The sequence below is a fragment of the Mirounga angustirostris genome, unplaced genomic scaffold (assembly GCF_029215605.1).
Source record: "Mirounga angustirostris isolate CCGP_5_RB_7025 unplaced genomic scaffold, mMirAng1.0.hap1 SCAF_13, whole genome shotgun sequence".
NCBI classification, from domain to species: Eukaryota; Metazoa; Chordata; class Mammalia; order Carnivora; family Phocidae; genus Mirounga; species Mirounga angustirostris.
Window position 1 is genome coordinate 43,520,324 of NW_026991721.1, and position 23,165 is coordinate 43,543,488.

The 23,165-nt window shown below is 44.2% G+C and overlaps 1 protein-coding gene, 1 long non-coding RNA gene and 1 pseudogene across 6 annotated transcripts in view; 1 reads left to right on the plus strand and 2 right to left on the minus strand.

Moving 5' to 3' along the window:
* ME3 (malic enzyme 3) overlaps positions 1-23,165 on the plus strand; it is a 196,489-nt gene that overhangs the window by 50,808 nt on the left and 122,516 nt on the right. Inside the window, exon 2 of one of the 5 annotated variants that reach the window (XM_045894579.3) lies at positions 3,491-3,638. The exons of the other annotated variants lie outside the window; for them this stretch is intronic. Coding sequence (XP_045750535.1) covers positions 3,561-3,638 — 78 coding nt within the window. The 5' untranslated portion in view covers positions 3,491-3,560. The remainder of the gene's footprint in view (positions 1-3,490; positions 3,639-23,165) is intronic. 5 annotated transcript variants of the gene reach the window in all.
* LOC123857902 (large ribosomal subunit protein P1-like) lies at positions 2,673-3,226 on the minus strand (annotated as a pseudogene).
* Positions 11,384-16,510, minus strand: LOC135362359 (uncharacterized). The gene is made up of 3 exons (XR_010406938.1): positions 16,445-16,510; positions 15,444-15,603; positions 11,384-14,754 (listed from the first exon to the last, which is right to left on the minus strand). It is a non-coding gene; the product is annotated as an uncharacterized LOC135362359 (long non-coding RNA).

Below are 23,165 nucleotides of genomic sequence, written 5' to 3' on the forward strand. Positions count from 1 at the left end.
GTGGAATCATCATGCTGTATACTTTAAATATATTACCATTTTGTCAATTATACCTCAGTAAAGCTAAAAATAAGTACTTGTTCATAGAGGAAATGCCAAGTCCTAGACTGAAAGGGACTCTGAGCTCCCCTGAATCACAGATGAGAAAGCTGAGGCCCAGGGAGGCTGGCCCAAGGTCACACGGCTACTGGGGGCAGAGTTGCGCCATCCACACTAGTCTTCAGAAGCAGAGTGATCTCCTCTCCATCACGCCTCTGAGATGGAGGCCTTCGCAGGACCCACGCCTGCTTACGGTTGTCAGATCCCATGACTCAGAAGCACATCCAGCCTTCTGAATGCTGGTGGAACAGCATGTACAGGTGTTCTGAGGAGTCACGGAGGGTGGTGCAGACCGGAAACCCAGGTTGGCACAGCCCGGCCTGGGGCCCTGGGCGTCAGTCAGAGGAGAGGCTGAAGAGTCACATCACCAAGTCTCTCTTTGAAGAGAGGGAGCCACTGTAGGGCTTTAGCGGACAGAGTAACACAGTCAGACTTGTGTTTTAGAAAACACTCCAGGAATGCTGTGAGGAGGACACCATCCGACCTGGTTTGCCCAGGACAACATCAGTACAGTGGATGAAGTTTACGAAGCGCTTTTGTGTGTGTGCATGTGTGTGTTGGGGTGAACAGGGGGATCCCAAAGAGCTCTCGAATTCCTTGGTGCAGATTCTCACTTATCTGATCCTCACAGCCCTAGGAGAAAGTCAAAGCAGTTACTACCAGCCCTGTGCTACAGATGGGGAAAACCAAGACGCAGAAGTAAAGCCCTTGTCTGGGCTCGACAGGCCATGAAGCTGACTCTCATTCCAGCACTTTACACCACACTGGATTGTGCATGCTGTAGCCATGTCCATAGTAAAAGTCTTTTGCTCCAAAGTAAATTAAAATACATTGAGGACAAGAGACATAGACATAGCAGATGCTTAGTAAATACTTGTTAATTTTTTCTACTACAAACTACAAAGTTTAATAACAAATTTCAATAACAAATATTTCCATAGCAAACATCTATAGTGTCAAGGGTATAACAGTATTTATAAATATTAAAGCAAACTTTTTAATATCCTAGGAAGTCTCTTTGAGTAAGAGACTTAGAAACTCAGCTTTAATATAACAAAATAACCTACAGAATGGGAGAAAATGTTTGCAAGTATATAAAGAACTCTTATAACAACAACAACAACAAAAGACAAAGAAACTTTAAAATGAGTAAAGTTACTTGAATAGACATTTCTTCAAAGAAGATATACAAATAGCCAGTGGCCCAGGAAAAGATACTCCACATCATTTATCATTAGAGAAACGCATATCAAAATCACAATGAGATGCCACTTCACATCCACCAAGATGGCAGTACTAAAAACCAAAAAACCAAAAAACCAAAAAACCACACCAGGAATAACAAGAGTTGGTTAAGATATGGAGAAATTGGAACCTTTGTACATTGCTAGTGAGAATATAAAATGATTCAACCACTGTGGAATTTGCTGTGATTCAGCCACTGTGGAATTCATTGTGGGGGTTCCTGTAAAAGTTAAACATAGAATCACTGTATGACCCAGTAAGTCCTCTCCTAGGTAGATACCTGAAAGAGTGGAAAAGAGACACTCCAACAAATGCATGTGTAAGAGTATCCCTAGCAGCACTCTTCACAGCAGCGAAAAGGTGAAGGAGCACAGATGTCCACCAATAGATGAAAGGATGAACAGATAGTAATGTATATTTACAATGGAGATGAGTCAGCCATTCCAGGGAATGAAGCATTGATACATGCTACAAGATGAACCTCAGAAACACGCTAATGTGAAAGAAGGCAGACCCAAAAGGTCACCGATTATACGATTCCATTTAGATGAAGTATCTAGAATAAATATATCAAAATAGTGAGATCTATAGAGACAGAAAGTAGCTGAGTGGTTGCTTAGGACTGGGGGATGGAGGACTGGGAATATGGAGAGCAGCTGCTTAATGGCAAGGATGTTTCTTTTTGGGGTGATAAAAATATTTTAAAACTACATACATAAAAGTGTTGGTTGCACAACTTGTGAATGTACTAAATGCATTTTTAAAAATTAATTTATTTTTAAAGATTTTATTTATTTATTTGAGAGAGAGAGCATGAGCAGGGGAGGGGCAGAGGGAGAAGCAGACTCCCCACTAAGCAGGAAGCCTGTTGTGGGACTTGATCCCAGGACCCTGAGATCATCACTCGAGCCAAAAGCAGACGCTTAACAGACTGAACCACCCAGGTGCCCCCTAAATGCATTTTTAAATGGTTAATTTTAATTTTAAAAATATATAAAATACAGGGTCACCTGGGTGGCTTAGTCAGGTAAGTGTCCAACTCTTGATTTCAGCTCAGGTCTTGATCTTAGGGTCATGGGTTCAAGCCCCACACTGGGCTCTGTGCTGAGCGTGAACCTACATTAAAAAAAAAAATGTGACCTGACCTTGTAAACATGTTCCTTGAGACTGTATTCAAACATTTAATATGTTTAAATTATGGTAATAGGTATATTAATATTCAATAGTAATTTTTCTTAAATTACTAAATTAAATAGTTTCTTAACTATCTATTAAAATGTCATTTCTAATGTAGTGGTTTTTCTTTATCTTTTTTTTTAAGAGTTCAGCTTTTTATTGAACAGGTTACAGAAGAGGTTTAGTTGGAAAGACCAAAGCCCATGTCATCATCAGCCTCCTCTGATTCTTCTTTGCTTCCACCTCCTTCTCCTCGCCTGGGGCAGCTGTGCTGTGGGGGAAGGGGAGGGGACCAGGTCCAGCTGCTGGGGCAGGTCCACCAGCCCCTACATTGCAGATGGGGCTCCCGATGTTGACATTGGCCGGGGCCTTTGCAAACAAGCCCGGCCCGAAAGGTTCAACACTTACCCCGGCTCCAAAGTAAATTAAAGTAATGAGGGCGTTGCTCTTATCCTCCGTGTGACCATCACCTCATCCTGGAGCAGGATGAGGGCCGAGTAGATACAGGCGAGCTCCGAGAAGGGCGTGCGAGTGTTGGGCTGGCGCTGCTGGGCACAGTGTAGTCGCCGGATGAAGTGAGGGCCTCACCCCAGCATGGCCTTAGCTTCCTCTTAACATATTGGATTTTCTACTCCAGGGTTAACTGTCTCCCAGGTTACTTACAGAAACTGTGCCACAGTTTCCTCATCTGTAAAATGAGCATCATAATTGCACCTGCCTCAGTTAGTTGTTGAGAGGACGAAATGGGTTAGGCAATGTAAATCTATACCTATGTAAATCTGCTAACATCCACATTAATCTATTTACATTATGTAATTTTGATATATTTATATATGTTTACATTTATATCCTATAGAAATTCCCTACTTTTATCCAGTTCTCAGGTGTTTCTCAACAAAACAAGAAGTTATAATGTGCAGAGAGCGTTGGTTTTATGAGGAGACAATTCTTTGCTCTTTTTTTCTTCTAGGAGACAGCCCCTTTGCAGCAAGGTATACCCTTGTGCTCCAAGGCATTTCCCAGGTAGACATTAAGTCCTCATGTCAGAAGGTCATGCTGTGTCCAGTACTTCACTGAATTGGATGAGGGGACAAGGAGCCACAACAAGCCTGTTCTCAGTAGGTATCTAGTGGGCCTCCCCTCAGCAGCAACAAGATGTGTGGCTTCCATGATCTCCACTTGCCCTCACAGGCTAAAAACAGTCCATGGTCCCCGTCCAGCTGCAAGGGAGGCTAGATTTGTGGAGGTACATGGCCTCTTTGTTCAACTACTAACTGTCTCTGCCACACTGGTTTGGAAGAATTTAAGGAACTCTGGGCAGCAGTTCACTGCTGGTTCTGACCTGACCTTGTAAACATGTTCCTTGAGACTGTATTCCAGTTTCTGGTTCCAGGTCCCAGTACCAGGACCCCTGTGGTCACATCCCTTGGTACCGCACCTCAGGTCTTATGAATGCAAATCCTTATCACTGAAAGGCCATTCCTGAGTCTGGGTCCCTGCTCCCTGCTGCTCATCTAATCTGCTTATACATTTCTGTGTGTTATCTGATGTTGAATTCCCAGCTCTCCACCTATCTACCTGAGCCTCTACCTTATGCTGAACCTGTCAGCCAAACTTTTTCTGGCTGCCTCTGCCAGAACCTTTCCTCAGTTTCCTGTTGCACCTCGTTGTGGCTGTTCTTCACAACCCGACCCACTGTAGTTTGACTCACCTCCTCATCATCCAAGACCTGGTTCTCACAGGGGAAATGGAAAGCAGTAACAAAAAAAGGAGAGAAAGTACAGGAAAGGAAAGCAGAAGAGAGAGGCAAGGTGACATAATGAATGAACATTAAATGTAGAAAGTGGTTCAAGTCTACACTCTGCCACTTACCATGCACTTGACCTTAGCCACGTCCAGAACCTTTCTAAAACTGCTTTCCTCTGTTACAGCTTGAGAGAGGTAGACCAGATGATTGTTAGGGTCCCTTCTGGCCAGTATTTTCTGATTCTACATGTAGGTAAGAAGCCTTGTGAGAATCTCTTGGACTCTTCTGAGAGCAAGGAAGGAGGCCAGAGCATACGCACTGACTGGGGGTGTTACGGGCTGAATTCTGAGTGGGAACTACTTAGGAGTATCCAGTCCTTCTGGTTAAACATTTTCCTGGATTTGACTGAGGAAAACCCGAAACCTGTGCCTTCAAAAATGGAGGAGGGGGAGAGTTGGCTTTAAATATATTTCATCTGACTATGATGAAAGTATTAAAATTGCACAAGTAGGAAATTTACAGGGCACTTTACATTCTGCTCATTTTTGCACTAGTCACAAAAGCTGAAATTCAGTATGTTCTCAAATTAGCTGAAGAAACCCCTTGTCAAAGACCCCTCCATCCATCTGGTTATCATTATTAAAGCATTATGGGGTGTGTGTGTTTCCATAGGAAGAAATTGAATAATCCCTTCAAATATGTAATTTTATAGGTTTTGAAATATGAAGGCAACCATGAAGGGAGCTATCAAAGCAGTCTGAGGTACAGGGAGAGTTGTCAGGGGAAAAATATAAGAGAATTTTCAATAACTGAAGGTTCAACTAATTTTAATGCCAAGGCCAAGGATTGTTACAGCACTTCTTGGAATTCCTAGAGACTATTGTTCATTGCATGGAGGAATCTGAACCAAAAAGATATATTCTGAATCACCTGGACCGTGTTAACGTGACAAGGGCTTGAAGGGGTAGAGAGGGGCCCCCCAGGTGCGCCTGGGAGCACAACTGCACCCCCCCCCCGCACCCGCAAAGCACAGCACAGCTGCGAGCCTCTGTTCTTCTAACTCTGGCATTTTGTTCCAAGAGCACTGTGCCCTGGTCCAGCGTTGCCTCTTAGACATCAACCCAAACAAGACAACATTTTCCTTTAAGCAAGACATAGTAGAAAGAATGAGAGCCTGGATTCAGACAGATCTTGAGCCAGATCCAGACTCCCAGCCCTCCCACCCATGAGCTTTGTGATCCTGGGCCAACACAATGCCTCGTTCATAGAGGATACTCAGTAAATCCCTCCTGACCTAAACTGTGTTTCTTCATCTATCAAATGAAGATGGTAGGGTCTATATCATAAGCAGGTTATAATGATTATATGGGTCAACAGTGCTCAAAGCAGCGCCTGATACATTATAACCACTATTATGTATGTATTGTAAAAAGAGTATTCTGAAAGTTTCTAACACATGATAAAACACTCCCCAAGTATTATATATATTATATATAATATTGTCATTTTCCTTATTTTTTATTTTGTTTTATTCACTTTTTAAAATATATTTCCATACATATAAGACCCTCTCAAAGTCTTCAACATCCTCCAAAGGTCTCCCTTCTAATATCCAGTGCCTTATAGCCTACCAAGTGCATTAGTGAAAGAACCGATTTGACCCTGACGTCTCTTTATCTACTTGTATTTTATGAGTTGGTAAATGCACGGAGGCAGAGAGGAAAGGGGGAAAGTCCTTAAAGAATGCAACACTGCCATTAACTGTAATGAAATTGTCAAAAAAAATTTAAACCATAATCCTCAGTGCTAGTGAAAATGCAGTGGGACGGCTACTTATGTACTGATTTGGCAATATACCTAAAGAGACTTAAAATTTAGAATGTAAGTTTCATGAAGGCAGGGATATTTTGTCTGTTTTGAAAATTTTTTTAGAATGTTGTCCAGCACCTAGCAGGTACTCATTAAATATTTGTTGAATGCATGAATGAGAGTTACCAGTCTCTAAAGGCCCATAGTAGTTTAATCTAAAAAACAGAAAAAAAATAAAATAAATAAGAAGAAAAAAACAGAAATACAAACCAAGTGTGTGCTCATCAAAGCATAATTTATAATAGGGAAAGTTGGGAAACAATTCGACAAAATAGGAATTATTAGATAATCAGTTGGAGCTCTTTTTCAGTTGTATAGTAATGTTTTAAGTTGAAGTTTTAGTATATGGGAAAATGCTTATATAATTTTAAGTGGAAAAAAAATTGGAAATTTTATGTATAGTACGATCTCAACTTTGTTTAAACAAGTTTTTTTCTTAAGCACAGAAAAGATATTAGAAGAAAACAGGCCAAATGACTCGGTATTTATCTCTGAGTGATGAGACTAGGTGTAATTTTTATTTAATTTTCTTAAGTTTTCAGTGTATAATAAGCATATATTACTTTTAAATTTAGGGAAAGATATATGTTACAAAATCCCTATTGAACTCAGAGTCCATTGGAGCTGAGGCTTGTGACCCCTCTTTGCAACTTGCCGGGTGTGTGTTGATGTTCCAGAGACTTTGTGTAGCTCATGTGAGGTCTGTGAAACTTGTATGTTTCACAAAATATTACGCATAAAACCAAAGCATGTGCCGATTGCTGTTGATACTATTCTTACTCCTGGGGTAGCAAAGTGGCACCTTTTGAGAAAGCTGTCCAGAGCATTGTGAGGTCCTTTTGTGATGAAGGGTGGAATTCCTGACAGTTTGGGAGTGACCTTGTCAGTTCCTGGAGTGGGACCCTGTCTGTTCTATGTAGCACAGGGCCGGCATATAGCTGGTCTACTGCGTTTATTTGTCAGGGTTCCAGTGAACCACAACGTGGGTGCACAGAGGGGAGTCATTTTCCCCGCAGTGAGCCTAATCCACAGACTCCATCTCCATGCCCCTTCTCTGTTATCTTCTCATTCATGGTCACACTGAATCCTTATCATAACCCTGTGCTGAGAGCTGGGTTGTTGTCAGCTTTGTGAACCATTTGAGGGACTCTAGAGAAAAGCACCAGTCCACTGCTGTTAACAACCCAGTGCCATTCTCATTCCAGTGATGGAATTCTTTGGACTTACCTGCCTGTCTGTTGTCATGATGCTGTGACTACAATAACAAAAGTGGCCAGTGGAGAAGCTGGACTGGCTGGAGAAATAACAGGAGGGAACACGGCCCCAGTTCCCAGCCCTTGCTTATTCTGATTTCAGGCAGGCTTGGGCTCTGGGTGAGATTTTGTATACAGGAAGTGTATTACTGTGCTGGGGCTCCCATAACAAAATACCACAGACCATGTGGCTTAAACAAAAGAACTTAATTTTCTTAGAATTCTGAAGGCTAAAAGTCCAAGATCAAGGTGTTAGCAGGTTGGGATTCTTCTGAGGCCTCTTTCCTTGGTCGCACATGGCTGTGTTCTCCCTGTGTCTTCATGTGGTCTTCCCTCTGTCTGTGTTGTCTGTGTCCTAATCTCTTCTTCTTTAAGGACACCAGTCATAGTGGATTAGGATCCACCGGAACAACCCAATTTTAACTTAATTACCTCTTCTAAAAAAGCCTTAGCTCCAAATACGGTCATGTTCTGCGGAACTAGGGGTTAGGACTGCAGCACATGAATTCAGCGGGGGTGGGGAAGGGGGGGGCGTTGTCGGAGAAGGGAGACAATTCAGCCCATAACAGGAGATCTGTAGAGACTCGGAATCAGAATAGAACAGTCATTTGCCACATTCCAAACCATGAAGGCTGATGTCAGGCAACTCCTCCAATGCTGGCGTGGCTAATCAGATCCCAGGAAAGGAAAAGTGTCAGGGAGACTGTGAGGACTCCAGCACAGATACCTAAGCAGTGCTGAGAAATAGAAATGGGGACTGGCCTCAGTCTCCCTGGCTTGAGACATCCAAGGTCTGCATGGTTTCTACCTTCCCCCAAATAGCTCAGTACATAAGGAGGCAGCATATCTTGCTTTCCCTCCCTCTGAAATGTACCTTGAAGCTAACCCTTTCCTTCCACTCTGTTTGCTCTGCCCTGGTATAAAGCATCTTCCTCCTTCACCTGGACAGTGGCAGGAGCCTATCACTGCCTTGTGGCCTCCAGGCACCTCCCCTCCCTGGTCCTCCAGTCGGCTGCCAGAGGGCTCTTTAATGTGAAGATTGGATCCGTACCTGCACCTGTGTGCTTGATTGCCCTCCCCGTTGCCTACAGGACAGTTAACATTCCTTAGCATGGCACATGGAGACTATGCTTTGAAACCTTTTAGGAGCACCCTGCTGCCTCCAGAGTACTATAATTAGCAAAGCTTGCAGGCTAAGACCTGCATTTCAATCTGGTCAGACCTGTTCCCACCCCCCAAATCCTGCTGCCTGTCATACCACTGCCCCTCAGCCCTGCCCGCCCCCAGTATCATCCCCCTCCCCAGATCTCTTCCTATTCCCTCAGAAAGCCTGCCCTGCTTTCCCTCTCCTGCCTCTAGGCTTGAAGAAATGAACAAAGCCAAGGTCTAATTCAAATGTCGCTTCTCTGTGAAGCCTTCCCCACTGCTCGCCCCAGCCCTCAAGAAGAATCATTCTCTCCCTACCCTCTACCCCAGAGCGCTTGATACATTTCTCTGTGTGCTTAACATCTTGAATTATTTCCTATTCTTAACTTTGTCTCCATCCCTGGGATGTGAGGTCCTTAACGAAGGGACTTTCTCTACTTCATCTCTATATCCCCACTGCCCCACACAGCCCCGTGCATAGGAGGTGCTTAATAGACAGGCTCTAGGTGGGTAAAGAGTTGAAGTCACAAGAGTCTCTCCATCGCGTTGTTGATGGTCTGTGCTGGGAGGTTGCCAGGTTGTCGGATGATGTACTTTTCAAACTTGAACAACAAGCTCTTCTTTGATAGTGTCCATGACCCTTCTGCCCACAGTAACACTGAGGTCCTGTGTGGGCTGAGCCCCCTCCCGGTTTGGGGCCATGTGCAAGAGTGCCATAGCCCCTCACCCTGTCACCGTGCTGGGGGGCAGCACACCCGAAGCAAGACAGACCCCTATTCCCATGACACTCCCTGCTTCACACCTCTGTGGAAACTCTGAGGACCCAGCAGAGTCCTTCAAGTCCACATTGGCATCTCCTAATCCTGTTGTCCAGCCCTAAAGACCAATATTTTATTAAGCTCCTACTACAACACAAGCACTAAGGTAAAAATAAGTAAGACACAGTACCTGCCATAAGGAAACCTAAGAGTCTAAATGGGGAGTCAGACTTTTGTAAACAAACACTTGCAGTAAATCTGACAGATATTTTTAGAGCTCTAGGGCTGTGTCGGTGACAGAGAAGTCAGCACCAAGAGAGGAGAGAGCAACTGATTCTCTAGCCAGTGTCCAAAATAAGGATGCTGCTAATCTCAGGCCAGCAAGATTTATTCCCTACCATCTGCTGCTAAAGGAATAAAAGAAGGAGCTTTTGTGTTCGGACCTCCCGGCTCAGGTGGTCTCCCCAGCGGTGCAGGTGCCAAGGACACAGAGCAGGTCCTGGGAGGTGACAAAGGGCAGGGGAGGACATCTCTCTCCAGCGGCTCAGGACACATAGCCACCACCCCACAGAGAGCAGGGACAGCGCCTGGGCCTGATTCTTTTGTCCTAGGGCACTAGGGAGTTAAGAAAGCCTTTGTGCCCAGAGGTCTTTAATTTCCATTGTCACTCATGAGGGAACTTGAGGGAAACCCAGGCTTTCTTTCACCAGAAATGGATTGAGCACATTAGTCAAGGGCCCTCCCCCACCCTTCATATTCCAGTGGATGGACGGGCCGTGGAGAGGGCAGTCACAGTGTTCCCAGGCCCCACTGGAGGCTGCCATTTTTGCCCCCTCATGGCCCAGGGCCTGGAACAATGCCTTACCCCATCGGTTAGTGTTTGCCCTTTCTTCTCTAGTGAGCCACAGGTTTTTGGAGGTTGAGGTATGTGACTTGATGTGGTCATTTTCTACTGAGTCTCCTTTGACTCAGGAGCCTGGAGAGAACATGAATTTAGTCACCTTGCAGTGGTCTTCTCAGTGCCCCATCTGTGTTTGTGAGGGCCTGACATGGCACCTGTTTACAGCGAGAGCCCTGACCACTTCGGAAATAAGGAACTCGCATGGACTTGCAAACAGGACGTGTTACCTCCCTCTGCGTGAAGTTAAGAAAGTGAGAGAACTAACTTAGTGTGTATTGGGAATGCATCTGAACCAGACGCCAAGCTTGGTGCCTGGCTCCCTAGATTATTACACAGGCAATTACTGTGATATTATTTCTGTAATATCTCTCCCTCTGATCTGCAGGCTCCAGGAAGGCAAGGTTTCTACCTGTCTTGTGCACTGCCATAGCCCGGCCCCTAGCAGAGTGCCTGACACACAGTAAGGCACGCAATAAATATGTTGAATGAATACACAAATGATTTAAACGACCTTCTGATGACCTTGTGGAATTGGTATTATTAGCCCATTTACAGATTAATAAATTGAGGCTCTGAGAAGTTGAGTAACTTGCCTATGGCTACATGGCCAGTCATTAACTACAACAGTATTAACCCACAGCTTTCCAGCTGAACCCTTGCTTATACTTGAACCCGAAAGTTAAAAAGAAAAGAGAAGGAATCCTTTTTTCCAATGTTCTAGGAACAACTATTGTTCTGCCTTCTTTTTAGATGAGCCACAGTTTACTTTCTCATAATTACAATTTTATGTCCTACCAGGTCTCTGGTAGTGGAGGAGGGTACTTGCGAACACAAAGGCTGAAGGATGGCCTTTTCCACTGTCTTTCTTTTGGGGTGTGATTCTGACTTTAAGAATGGAAAACATTTTGGGAAATGGAGGAAGGGGTGGACAAGAGTAGCTAAAGGGCTTTATCCCAGGGCTAAGACGTGAGTTAGGCTTGGGATGAGTAAGATTTACCAGAGGATTGAGGCTGGACACTCCAGGACAGTGGGAGCCAAAGCATGGAAGGGGCAGTGAGGAATTCAGAGGTAGAAGTCAGTGATTCATCAATCTTCTATAACACCCAGTGCTCATTACATCACGTGCCCTCCTTAATGTCCATCACCCAGTTTCCCCATCCCCCCACCTCCTCCCCTCCAGCAACCCTCAGTTTGTTTCCTGAGATTAAGAGTCTCTTACGGTTTGCCTCCCTCTCTGGTTTTGTCTTGTTTTATTTTTTCCTCTCTTCCCCTATGATCCTCTGTTTTGTTTCTTAAATTCCACATGGGAGTGAGATCATATGATAATTTTCTTTCTCTGATTGACTTATTTTGCTTAGCATAATACCCAATATTTCCATCCACGTCACTGCAAATGGCAAGATTTCATTTTTTTAATGGCTGAGTAGTATTCCACTATGTACACACCACATCTTCTTTTCCATTCATCTGTCGATGGATATCTAGGCTCTTTCCATAGTTTGGCTATTGTGGACATTGCTGCTATAAACATTGGGGTGCACGTACCCCTTTGGATCATTGCATTTGTATCTTTGGGGTAAATACCCTGTAGTGCATTGCTGGGTCTTAAGGTAGCTCTATTTTCAACTTTTTGAGGAACCTCCATACTGCTTTCCAGAGTGGCTGCACCAGCTTGCATTCCCACCAACAGTGTAAGAGGGTTCCCCTTTCTCCACATCCTTGCCAATATCTGTCATTTCCTGACTTGTTAATTTTAGCCATTCTGACTGGTGTGAGGTGATATCTCATTGTGGTTTTGATTTGGATTTCCCTGATGCCAAGTGATGTTGAGCACTTTTTCATGTGTCTGTTGGCCATTTGTATATCTTCTTTGCAGAAATGTCTGTTCATGTCTTCTGCCCATTTCTTGATCGGATTATTTGTTCCTTAGGTGTTGAGTTTGATAAGTTCTTTATAGATTTTGGATACTAGCCCTTTATCTGATATGTCATTTGCAAATATCTTCTCCCATTCTGTCGTTGTCTTTTGGTTTTGTTGACTGTTTTCTTTGCTATGCAAAAGCTTTTTATCTTGATGAAGTCCCAATAGTTCATTTTTGCCTTTGTTTCCCTTTCCTTTGGAGACCTGTCTAGCAAGAAGTTGCTGCGGCCAATGTTGCTGCCTGTGTTCTCCTATAGGATTTTGATGGATTCCTGTCTCACATTTAGGTCTTTCAACCATTTTGAGTCTATTTTTGTGTATGGTATAAGGAAATGGTCCAGTTTCATTGCTCTATGTGTGGCTGTCCAATTTTCCCAACACCATTTGTTGAAGAGACTGTCTTTTTTCCATTGGACATTCTTTCCTGCTTTCGACGACTAGTTGACCATAGAGTTGAGGGTCCATTTCTGGGCTCTCTATTCTGTTCCATTGATCTCTGTGTCTGTTTTTGTGCCAGTACAATACTGTCTTGATGATTACAGCTTTGTCATACAGCTTGAAGCCCAGGATTGTGATGCCACCAGCTTTGGTTTTCTTTTTCAACATTCCCCTGGCTATTCAGGATCTTTTCTGGTTCCATACAAATTTTAGGATTATTTGTTCCAGTTCTATGAATAAAGTTGATGATATTTAATAGGGATTGCATTGAATGTATAGACTGCTCTAAGCAGCATCAACATTTTAACAGTATTTGTTTAACAATATTTGTTCTTCCGTGAGCATGGGATGTTTTTCCATTTCTTTGTGTCTTCCTCAATTTTTTTCATGAGTGTTCTATAGTTTTCTGAGTATAGATTCTTTGCCTCTTTGGTTAGATTTATTGCTAGGTATCTTACGGTTTTTGGTGCAATTGTAAATGGGATTGATTCCTTGATTTCTCTTTCTTCTGCCTTGTTGTTAGTGTATAGAAATGCAAATGACTTCTGTGCATTGATTTTATATCCTGCCACTTTGATGAATTCCTGTATGAGTTCTAGCAGTTTTTGGGTGGAGTCTTTCGAGTTCTCCACATAGAGTATCATGTCATCTACAAAGAGTGAGAGTTTGACATCATCTTTGCTGATTTTGATGCCTTTGATTTCTTTTTGTTGTCTGATTGCTGAGGCTAGGACTTCTAGTACTATGTTGAACAACAGTGGTGAGAGTGGACATGCCTGATGTGTTCCTGACTTTAGGGGGAAAGCTCTCAGTTTTTCCCCATTGAGCATGATATTTACGGTGGGTTTTTCATAGATGGTTTTTAGGATATTGAGGTATGTACCTTCTATCCCTACACTGTGAAGAGTTTTGATCAAGAAAGGGTGCTGTACTTTGTGAAATGCTTTTTCTGCATCTATTGAGAGGATCATATGGCTCTTGTCCTTTCTTTTATTAATGTGATGTATCACATTGACTGGTGGATATGGAACCACCTCTTGCAGCCCAGGAATAAATCCCACTTGGTCATGGTGAATAATCCTTTTAATATATGGTTGGATCCTACTGGCCAGTATCTTGGTGAGAATTTTGGCATCCATGTTCATCCAAAATAGTGGTCTGTAACTCTCCTTTTTGTTGGGGTCTTTGTCTGGTTTGGGGATCAAGGTAATGCTGGCCTCATAGAAAGAGTCTGGAAGTTTTCCTTCCCCTTCTATTTTTTGAAAGAGCTTCAGAAGAATAGGTATTAATTCTTCTTTAAATGTTTGGTAGAATTCCTCTAGGAAGCCATCGGCCCTGGACTCTTGTTTGTTGGAAGATTTTTGATTATGGTTTCAATTTCTTTGCTGGCTATGAGTCTCTTCAGGTTTTCTGTTTCTTCCTGGTTCAGTTTTGGTAGTTTATACATCTCTAGGAATGCATCCATTTCTTCCAGATTGCCTAATCTTAGCTTAGATTTAACTGCCTTTGCAGTCACCATATTTGTGACCCCTTTTGTTTTTGTTTTCCCCTTCTTCACACCCCCAACTCCTGCTCTGTTTGCATCTATTTCTCAATCAGACTTCATGTCTATATATCCTTGCCCCTGGCCCAGCCTTCCATTCCCTGCCTCATACACTTCCACTTGGGTTACAGGAAAAACAACCTCCCTTATATCTTCAGTCCCTTCCAGAACATGCTCTCCAACTCCATCTATTAACATCTATAACCCTCACCCTGAGTTGACTTCTTGTTAACCGCTCTCACACCTCTTTTCACACTCCCCAGCCCTCCAAGTCAGGATATAGGTAAGCATCCTTTCATTTCCTCTTATTTTAGAACTGCCTTCTCCCATCCTCCTATTTAAACAAACAAATAACTTCCACAGTCTGCTTCCCTTCTCTAAGAGATGTGCTATTTAGAGATACTGACCTTTTCTCCTTTTCATCACCGTCACTTACCACCTTTCATTCCTTGAGGATTTTGGCACCAGCTTACAGACTTTCTCCACCCAGTCCTGCCATCATCTTGGACGATTTCAGCATCAGCACGGCTGGCTCCTCCAACACCCTGGCCTCTCCCAACCAGGAAACGTTTCCTCTGCATTCCCCCCGCAGCTGCTCCCAGAGTCACACCCTGGACCTTGGCATTGAGTGAAATTCCTCCATGTGAATCACAGAAATCCTGGAATCATAGAAATCGGTGATTCTAATGACACTCTCCGACCAGAGACACTGTGTGGTTGGCCAACCCTCTGCGCTCCCCACAGTTTCCCATCTCCTGCACAATCTGCCTTACCCACCCACCTACCTGTCCCAGTCATCGCTCCTGGCCACCTACCTAATCCAGTCCAGGTTGGAGTCCATGGTCCACCATTCCCACTCCTCCTGGCAGTACCCCAGATTTTGTGTGCCTTTATCTTTCACTGTACTCTTGAGAAAAATCACAACCCTGGATAAACCCAGTGCTCGCTTTCTCCATGCCTGTGGCAGGCAGTCAAGCCGTGCCAGAGGAAAATGTGCAACAGAAGAAAGTGAACAACTATACATTTAAGCATCAACAGAGGCCTTCTTGGGGCTCAGAACTCTCATGGTTCTCTGATCACCTTGTTCTCACACTCTCCCCAACCTCTCTTTCAAAACTTCTCCACTCTGACATCACCAACCCTCCCCTCCTGCAGATGATTTCTGCATGGAGTATGGAAGCGCACAGCACCTCCATGTGTCCGTGCTTCCTTCCGTCCTGTTATAGCCACTAAGGGGACCTCCTCAAACCTCTCCACCCAGACTCTGGCTCTCATTCTCTCCCTCCTTGAGGAATTCCCCCCATCAGCCTTTCAACATGCTCAAGCCTCTGCGCCTGATACCACTCACCTTTAGTTTTGGAGAGTTGTGTGCATTTGCTGTTTGTTTCCTCACCTCCTGCTCTCTTTTCCAGCACTCCAGTCTTCCTGGAGCCCACCTTCACTGGCTTACAGGGGATCAGCTCTTTGCTGAATCCAGTGGATGGTTTTCAGTCCTCATGTTACTTGACCTTTCAGAGAAATTCAGCAGTGTTAACCACTCCTTCCTTCCTTCTTGAAATGCTCCTCCTTGGCCATCTTGTGACAACCCAACTTCTGGTTCCCCTTCTGCCTCTCAGCTGTCCCTTCTCAGCTTCTTCCAGCAGCCTATCCTCCTTTATCCAGCCTTCAAATGCTGGATTTTTCTCCAGGCTCAGACCTAGGCTCTTTCCCCACTCTAAATTCTCTCCGTGGAGTCTCAGTTACTACCTGTTTGCTAACAGTTTTCAGATTCATTCTCTAGTCCTCTCTCTACAGCCCAGATGTATAGATGTCCAGCTGCCTACTTGACATCTTCAGGTGGCTGTCTCACAGGCTGTCAGACTCAATGTGTATCAAGTAGAATTTGAGATGTGCTCCCCTCCTTCCACCCCCTTCCCCAAATATCCTGGTCCTCATTGTTTGGTGTCCCCACAGTCATCTATCTGGTTATATTGGCAGTGATCCTTGACCTTCCCCTCCCACTCAACCCCAAACATCGTCTATCACCAGCTCCTGTGCATCTTATCTCCTCTGTACATCTCTTATCCTTCTAGTTCTCTCCATCTGCACCCACCGTTCTAGTCCAAACTGCTGTTACCTTTTACCGGGACTATTGCAGGAATCTCCCAAGTTATTAACACATTCTTAGTCCCTCCAAAAATTCTCCTCACTGTAGCTAAAGCAATCATTTGCAAAAATAAATAAACAAAAAGCTGTGAAGTTAATTATATCTTTTCTGTTTCAAACCTTTCTGTGTTTTCCCATTGCCCAGAGGCTGAAAACCCAAGTCCTTAGCAGAGTCACCCACATGCTGCACCATCTTGGTCCTACCTGTGTTCCTTTCCCCTTCCCAAGCCTTTGAACATGCTGTTCCTTCTCCACTTAAGAGTGTTTCTCTGCTCAACTCTGCCATGGCACTTGGCCTAATTAACTCTTTGTTTAGCTTTCATATCTCATCTCCAGTGTTGCTTCCTTAGGAAAGGCTTTCCTAATCACCTTCCCCCCAGGGGAAGCTACATCAGGGCTCCCAGTTCCTCCCATGCTTTAATAGCATCCTCTGCATCTGCTCTGTAGTGTTTCTTATCATAAAAGGATTCCTTGGGTAATCATTTATTTAATAAGTATCTTCCTTGCTGGCATTGGAACTTCTCTTTTTCACAGCTGTATCCCCAGCCTAGCACACTGCCTTGCCCAGATTAAGTGCTCAAGAAATTTTTGTCAAATGAATGTCATCACCTTGTTTTGTAACTTTGTTTGAATAACAAATCACTTTGTCTTTTATCTTCTATGTTAATTTCCCCTACTGGAACATGAGATTCGGGCTTTTTCCTCTCACTTTAAACCTGTATCTAGAATTGTGCATGTCACACAAAATGTGCTAGTTGAATGAATGAATGAATGAATGAATGATGAGTAGGTTAAGAAGAATGGGCAGATAGTGGACATCTCCACAGAGACAGCAGTGAGAAAAGCATTCTTGATAAAGATGTTTTAGGTTAGGAAGTGAAATTGTCTAATTTGTTTTTGGAAAATGTCTGGCAGAAGTTCTAGAAGGTGCATTCCAGGAGCAGGACAATGAGAGCTTGGGTGACTGTAGCTGAGCCCAGAGCCCAGCTATTGAAGAACCATTCATTTATTAGAGACCAGGGATGATACTGAAGAGAATAGGAGGATGAGCATGAGCAAGCTGGACAAGAGAGGAAGAACTGGAACCATTCAGGAAATAAAACTCTACCTGGACTTAGCAATGACTGCCTATATGGGTTGAGTTGTGAGGAACACAGGATGCCTCTGAAGTTTCGCCTGGGCTCATGAGTGGTTCTAATGTTGAGGAGAGAATGCATGATGGAGGTCTGGCAAGGGAGATGAGTTTGATTTGGTGCATGTGGTATTTGATGGGCTTATGAGATATGTAGGTGGGGATGCCCAGGGAGCAGATGGATATATGCATCTGGAATTTAAATGATTCTGGGACATGATGCAAAGCATTGCCCTTGCCTGCCACCAATTGATCACCCAAACTGCTGTATTTAATATAATAATCGCTGGCATTTAGTTAGTGAGTCCTTACTAAGTGTCAGACACCCTGCTGCACATGACGCATGTTATGAAATAGGTACTGTTACCATCCGTTTTACAGAGGAGGAACCTGAAACCTGAAAAGTTAGGTAAGGTACCTAGGCCATGCCCCTCGGAAGGGTCAGAGCTGGGATTCAAACCGGCAATCTGATAATCACTCTCCTGTGCTACAGTGTTTCTCAAATGTTAAAGCTACACTTGCAGTTAAAAGTACACTTTACATCACAGGCCAGCACCCACAGATGCACGTTACACATGTGCCCACACACTCACACAGGCAACTATGTAAACAGTGGGCAAAACAGTGCCTACCCTTACTACTACTACTAATGCAACCTGATATTTTCTATTCAAGTCTTTATCATCTTTTTTTTTAAGTAGGCTCCACGCCCAATGTGGAGCCCAGCATGGAGCTTGAACTCACGACCCTGAGATCATGACCTGAGCTGAGATCAAGAATTGGACGCTTAACCAACTGAGCCACCCAGGTGCCCCTATCATCTTTTAAAATGGTGGTTACTCCCTACTAAATTGATTTCACAGCCAGAGTTTGGCTGAGTTGGACAAACATTGCTCTATTTCGTTCTTCTGGGGAGCAGAATTCATTTCTGTTCCCAGGCCTTGTCATTCCCCCTACCTTTGGGGAGAATATATTGAGTGTTGCTACATGTGTCCCACTTTTCTCTCTCAAGAAGGCATTAAAGGTAAAAGGGATGAGGCCAGCCAGGAAACACTCACTTCAGTAGACGGATCAAACCTCGCCTTTAATGGGGCTGATGAAGGTTAGTGCAGAACGTGCAAAACCACAGCACAGAACACGGTCCAAAGCAGTGTGAGCAAAATAGCAATCACTAGTATGAACTTCAGTGGCACCCAGGCCTGGGTTTCTAGTCCAGCTCTACAGCTTATTAACTGCATCACGTTGGGCACATGTGTTATTTCATATGGTACTGTGGAAGGAGAAAATTGAAATGGTACGTTGGTTCATTCAACACCTACCACGAGCCTGTCCCTTAGTAGGCACCAAGAAATAGTACTACTATCTTTATTCATTTAAGTTATAATATATAGACTAACTTACAAATTGAATATTCCAGACTATTCCATAATGACCCAGTCAGTCATTCAATGATGTATGGAGTCAGCCAGCTATTAGTAGGTCATTTAAAGAAGACTTTAAATATTGATTTCACTTAGCACAGGATGTGGGTCTTAGAAGAGGCCAGTAGCTCAATGTCAGTAAATATGGCCTTAGGCATAGAGTTGTTTATTTCGAGCCATCTGCAGGTCTTCCTTCAGAGTAGACCGGGTTGCTCTAGACCAGCCATGCCACCTGTGCAGGAATCCCCCCCACCCTGTCCAGAAGCCGTCGGTGGGAAAGAGCTATTTGATTGTGTACATGTTGTCCCTAAACATGCAGATCCCAGAGCTAATAATGTTTATGAAGCGAGAACTTTTTTAAAAGACTTTCAAGTTCATTAAGTGCAAAAAATGAGATTCTATCTCACGGAGGAATAAAGCACCAGTTCAGTGCTGATTATAGAAACGAAGTGCTGTGAAACAAACAGAAACAAGCCATGTGAGCTTGAGGTTCTACACTTCCTTTACTTTTCTTTTAATATAAATCTGATTTTAAAATGGAAATACAGTTCAGATAGCATTCCTGGTACTGGAACTTTTAACTTTCAATCCAGTCCCTTTTGAGCTTCTCTCATTAATTTTAGATTTGCATCAAGTCCTCATTACTAATTAAAATTTATTGGGCACTTTCTCTTAAATTCCAGGATTTACCCTGAAATTTGGGGGCCCTAACTGTGAGCACCGAGGAAGATGAATATAGTGGATTGAGGATAGAGATTAGAGAGGGAAGAATAAACAGGAGGGGAAATTCTAAGGACACTCTAGGCTGCTGTGCCTCTCAGGAGCATGCCGTTCACGCATCCTTGCTTTCTTTACCACACTCGGCATCTAGTAAGGACCCAGTCACAGCTCTGTTGACTGAGTGCCTCAGATGTGCCGGCCATTAGCTGGGCACACTATGCAGGGGGTTTCAATTGGTTCTAACGGCAATCTTGTGAAATTATATTATCTTCATTCCACAAATGAGGAAACTAAGGATCAGAGAGGTTAAGATAGTTGTCCAGGATCACACAGCTGGTGGGGGCAGAGCCACAGTTTGAATCCAGGGCCAGTGACTTCAAAGCCTCATCTCCCTCCTCCTTTGTGGCCTCTCATGGGCCAATCTGTACTTGAACTCCAGCAAAAATACCACTAGTGCTATTTTGCTGAGCACCCCAGCCTGCCAGGCACTAAACTAGTCTGCATAATTCCAAATTAATTCCCAAATACAAAGGGGTATAAAGGACACTGGTTTGAATGCAAAGATCACTAGGCTGAAATTCCATGGAAACAGAGGTCATATATATTTGGTCTCTCACTGTATATTAGGTGCCTATTATGTGGCTAATCCTCAAAACAAACTTATTAAATGAAAAGTTACTGAAAAAATTAATGAACCAACAATTTGAAATGGAATTCAAAGTTCAAGTCCCATTTCCACAACTTGCTAGGGCCTTGATTTTAGGCAAATCATTTAATTCCCTTAGCTTCAGTGTTACCATCTGCAAAATGGGCATAACACTTCCATAGCCTGCCTTATAGGGCAGTGGTTCCCAAACTTTACTGTACCTTGGAGCAACCCATGGACCTTTAGAAACTCCTCATCTAAGCTTCTGTCCCCAGAATTCTGACTTGATGGGGTGGGATGTGATCTGGGCGTTTAACAGCTCCCTAGGTGGTTCTTAATGGGTAGCAACGTTTGGAACCACTGTCATACACATATTCTTTTCCTTTTGGGGGCTTGTCAAACATAGCAAAGGAAATAAACCTGCTCTGTAAAACCTAAAGAGGCAGTTAAATAAAAACAGTTGTTATAAAGTTAGTCCAGAATGACTCCGGGTCTTGAACTCCTGCTTCCCGATGTCATGACAGAGAAGGAGGCTGGTTACACTGGTCTCCTGTGTGTCCTAGGACAAAATGCCCTCCTTCCTGATCAGGTGATCAGGTGGCAAAGTTGAGGCAGAGGAGGAGGATTTGGTTGAAATCAGGGCTGGAACAGGTTAACAGTGACCTGCTGGACCATTGTCCTGTTGGATGAACTTGTCCTTGGGCAGTCTCACGTGCTGTTCTGGTACCCCCACCCACTCACCCGCACCCATCAGGCATACATGTACAATGCCTATTCAGAGACCCTCCCAAATGGGTCTGTTTGTTTGATTCTTCCTGGTCATAGTTCACTTTTTGACCCAGGCCTCTCAGGCTGGGCCTGTGTTGTGGGAGGAAGGAAGCGGTCCTCCCTTGCCCTCAGTAGCTCCCCTGTCTGTCACCTTCCTCTGCTGTTACCCTATGGGGGGCCAGCTGAGTAAGAGGGCCACCAAGGTGCCAAGAACAATATTATTTAAATTTTAAATAATAGTCTCTTGGGAAGAAAGGGTCATAATGCTTTCAAACCGCCACAGGGAGTTTGCCAAGAGAATGATTCATAAGCCTTCCAACTATCTACCTCTCTCCCCTCGTTCGCTTAGGACAAAATCCTAAAGTCGCCAATTATTTCAGGAGTGGGTTTCTTCCATTTCTCTTGCATGTTGGTCCTTATCCAGCAATTGTGCATTCACCAGTCTTCCGATGGCCAAACAATTGAAATAGCCACTATTCTCACATGCTTTTGAACAGTGTATATTAGCCACATGTTCTTAGCGTGTCATTGACCCATCTGAGCCACAATCAATTTCCTCTTCCATAAATGGGCATAATAACACCTGCCCTGTCTAGGACCAAATGACATGAACCCTCTGAGACCATTTCAGAGATAATAAAGCAATAAAAATATGCAAGTCATACTAGGCGGAAGGGGCACCCGGCTCATATAGTCATAATCCCTGTCCTCAAGGAAGTTACTGTCTTGAAGGGAAAAGAGACAAGAAAGGGAATAAATATCATCAAGGGCAATTGCTAAATTGCTTAGATTCCTGAACCCATAGGGATTTGAAACTGCAATTTTTTTTTTTTTAGCCTTTCTGCCACTTTTTTTGAATTTAGGAAATCTCAACATCCACATTCTCATTTGGCTCACACACCACCCAGTGAAGGCAGCAGACTGAGAGAGGTGCGGTAACCTCCCCAGGATCACACAGCCTGAAAATGGAGGAACCGAATGTAGAACTTTTGCCTGCAGTTCCCTTCCCATTCCCCCATACTGACTGTGTACTCACAGCACCTCCATGTCCCAGTCCTTATCCCATGGAAGGAAAATGGGATTGTATTTCCCACCAGAACAAGAATTTCTCCGTACATCACAGATGGAAAGGTCACAGGCAGCCTCTGTGCATTTGCAGCCCACAGAACCAAAGCCCAGGCTTTGAGCCCCAAACTGGGTTAGGGTTAGTTCTGGGCACTAATGAGCTGTGTATCCTCCACTTTCGGGAATTTACATTTTGCACCGATCACAGAAGTATGTCTGTGGGGGCGGGGGGGCCCAGGGGGAGGCCATTTTTGGGTCTGCGTCTGCTAAGACTTCCCAGTGCATGATTTTCTAAGACCCCCAAATAGTCATCCCAGGAGTGTGCTCAGGGGCCCTCATAAACCTGGGGGGGGAGGTTCAGTGAGAGAACAGCAACCTCCTCCGTAACCCCGCTTCCTACCTCCAGGAGTTCATGTCCCCCTAACTCCTCAAAATCCAAACAGATGGAGTCATGAAGTACTATGCAAAAGGCGGAGGAAGTGCCTTTGGTCCTGCAGCAGCTCATCAGCCTTCACTGCACAGCTGGGGGGCTGGTGGCGCACAGATGTCGCAGCTGTAGCTCCTCTCAGCTGACTGATGGAGGAAGCGGGTTATGGCAGAAGCAGTCCGCTCCAAGCCTGATGTAATGGTGGTGGAACAGAGCGCCTTTACAGTTACACACGTGTCTGCTCCCCTTCCTTCCATCGTAATGTGGGTCAGAGGGAACCTGGCTGTATGTGTGTCATGTGATCTCCAAGGCACACGCACACCTGTTTGCCAATGGGCTGACTGGCCCAGGGCTGAGACTGAGGATCACTCGGCAGTAGCTGCACTGTTAAGGTCACTGACTCTACTTGGAGAAGCAGAATACCTTCATCCCTACTCAAATAAAAGCCAATTTGATCAAAAACCTGTTTAATCTGTGAACTCTCAGGAGCAGTTGGTCAGCTCAGAGGAAAGAGTGTGAACTCTGGGAACATATGGACCTGGGTTCTGCTCCTGGTTCTTCCATCAACTCGCTGTGTGACCTTGGGCAATTACCCCTCTGGCCTCAGTTTCTGAGTCCACACGTGGGGATAGTAATCACTGGATTCCTAACCCAGGGTTGCTGTGAGGATTAGAGATGCCAAGTGTAAGGTGCCTATCTCGGTGCCTGACCTAGCCCAGTGGGTTCTCAATAGAGGTAATGGTTGC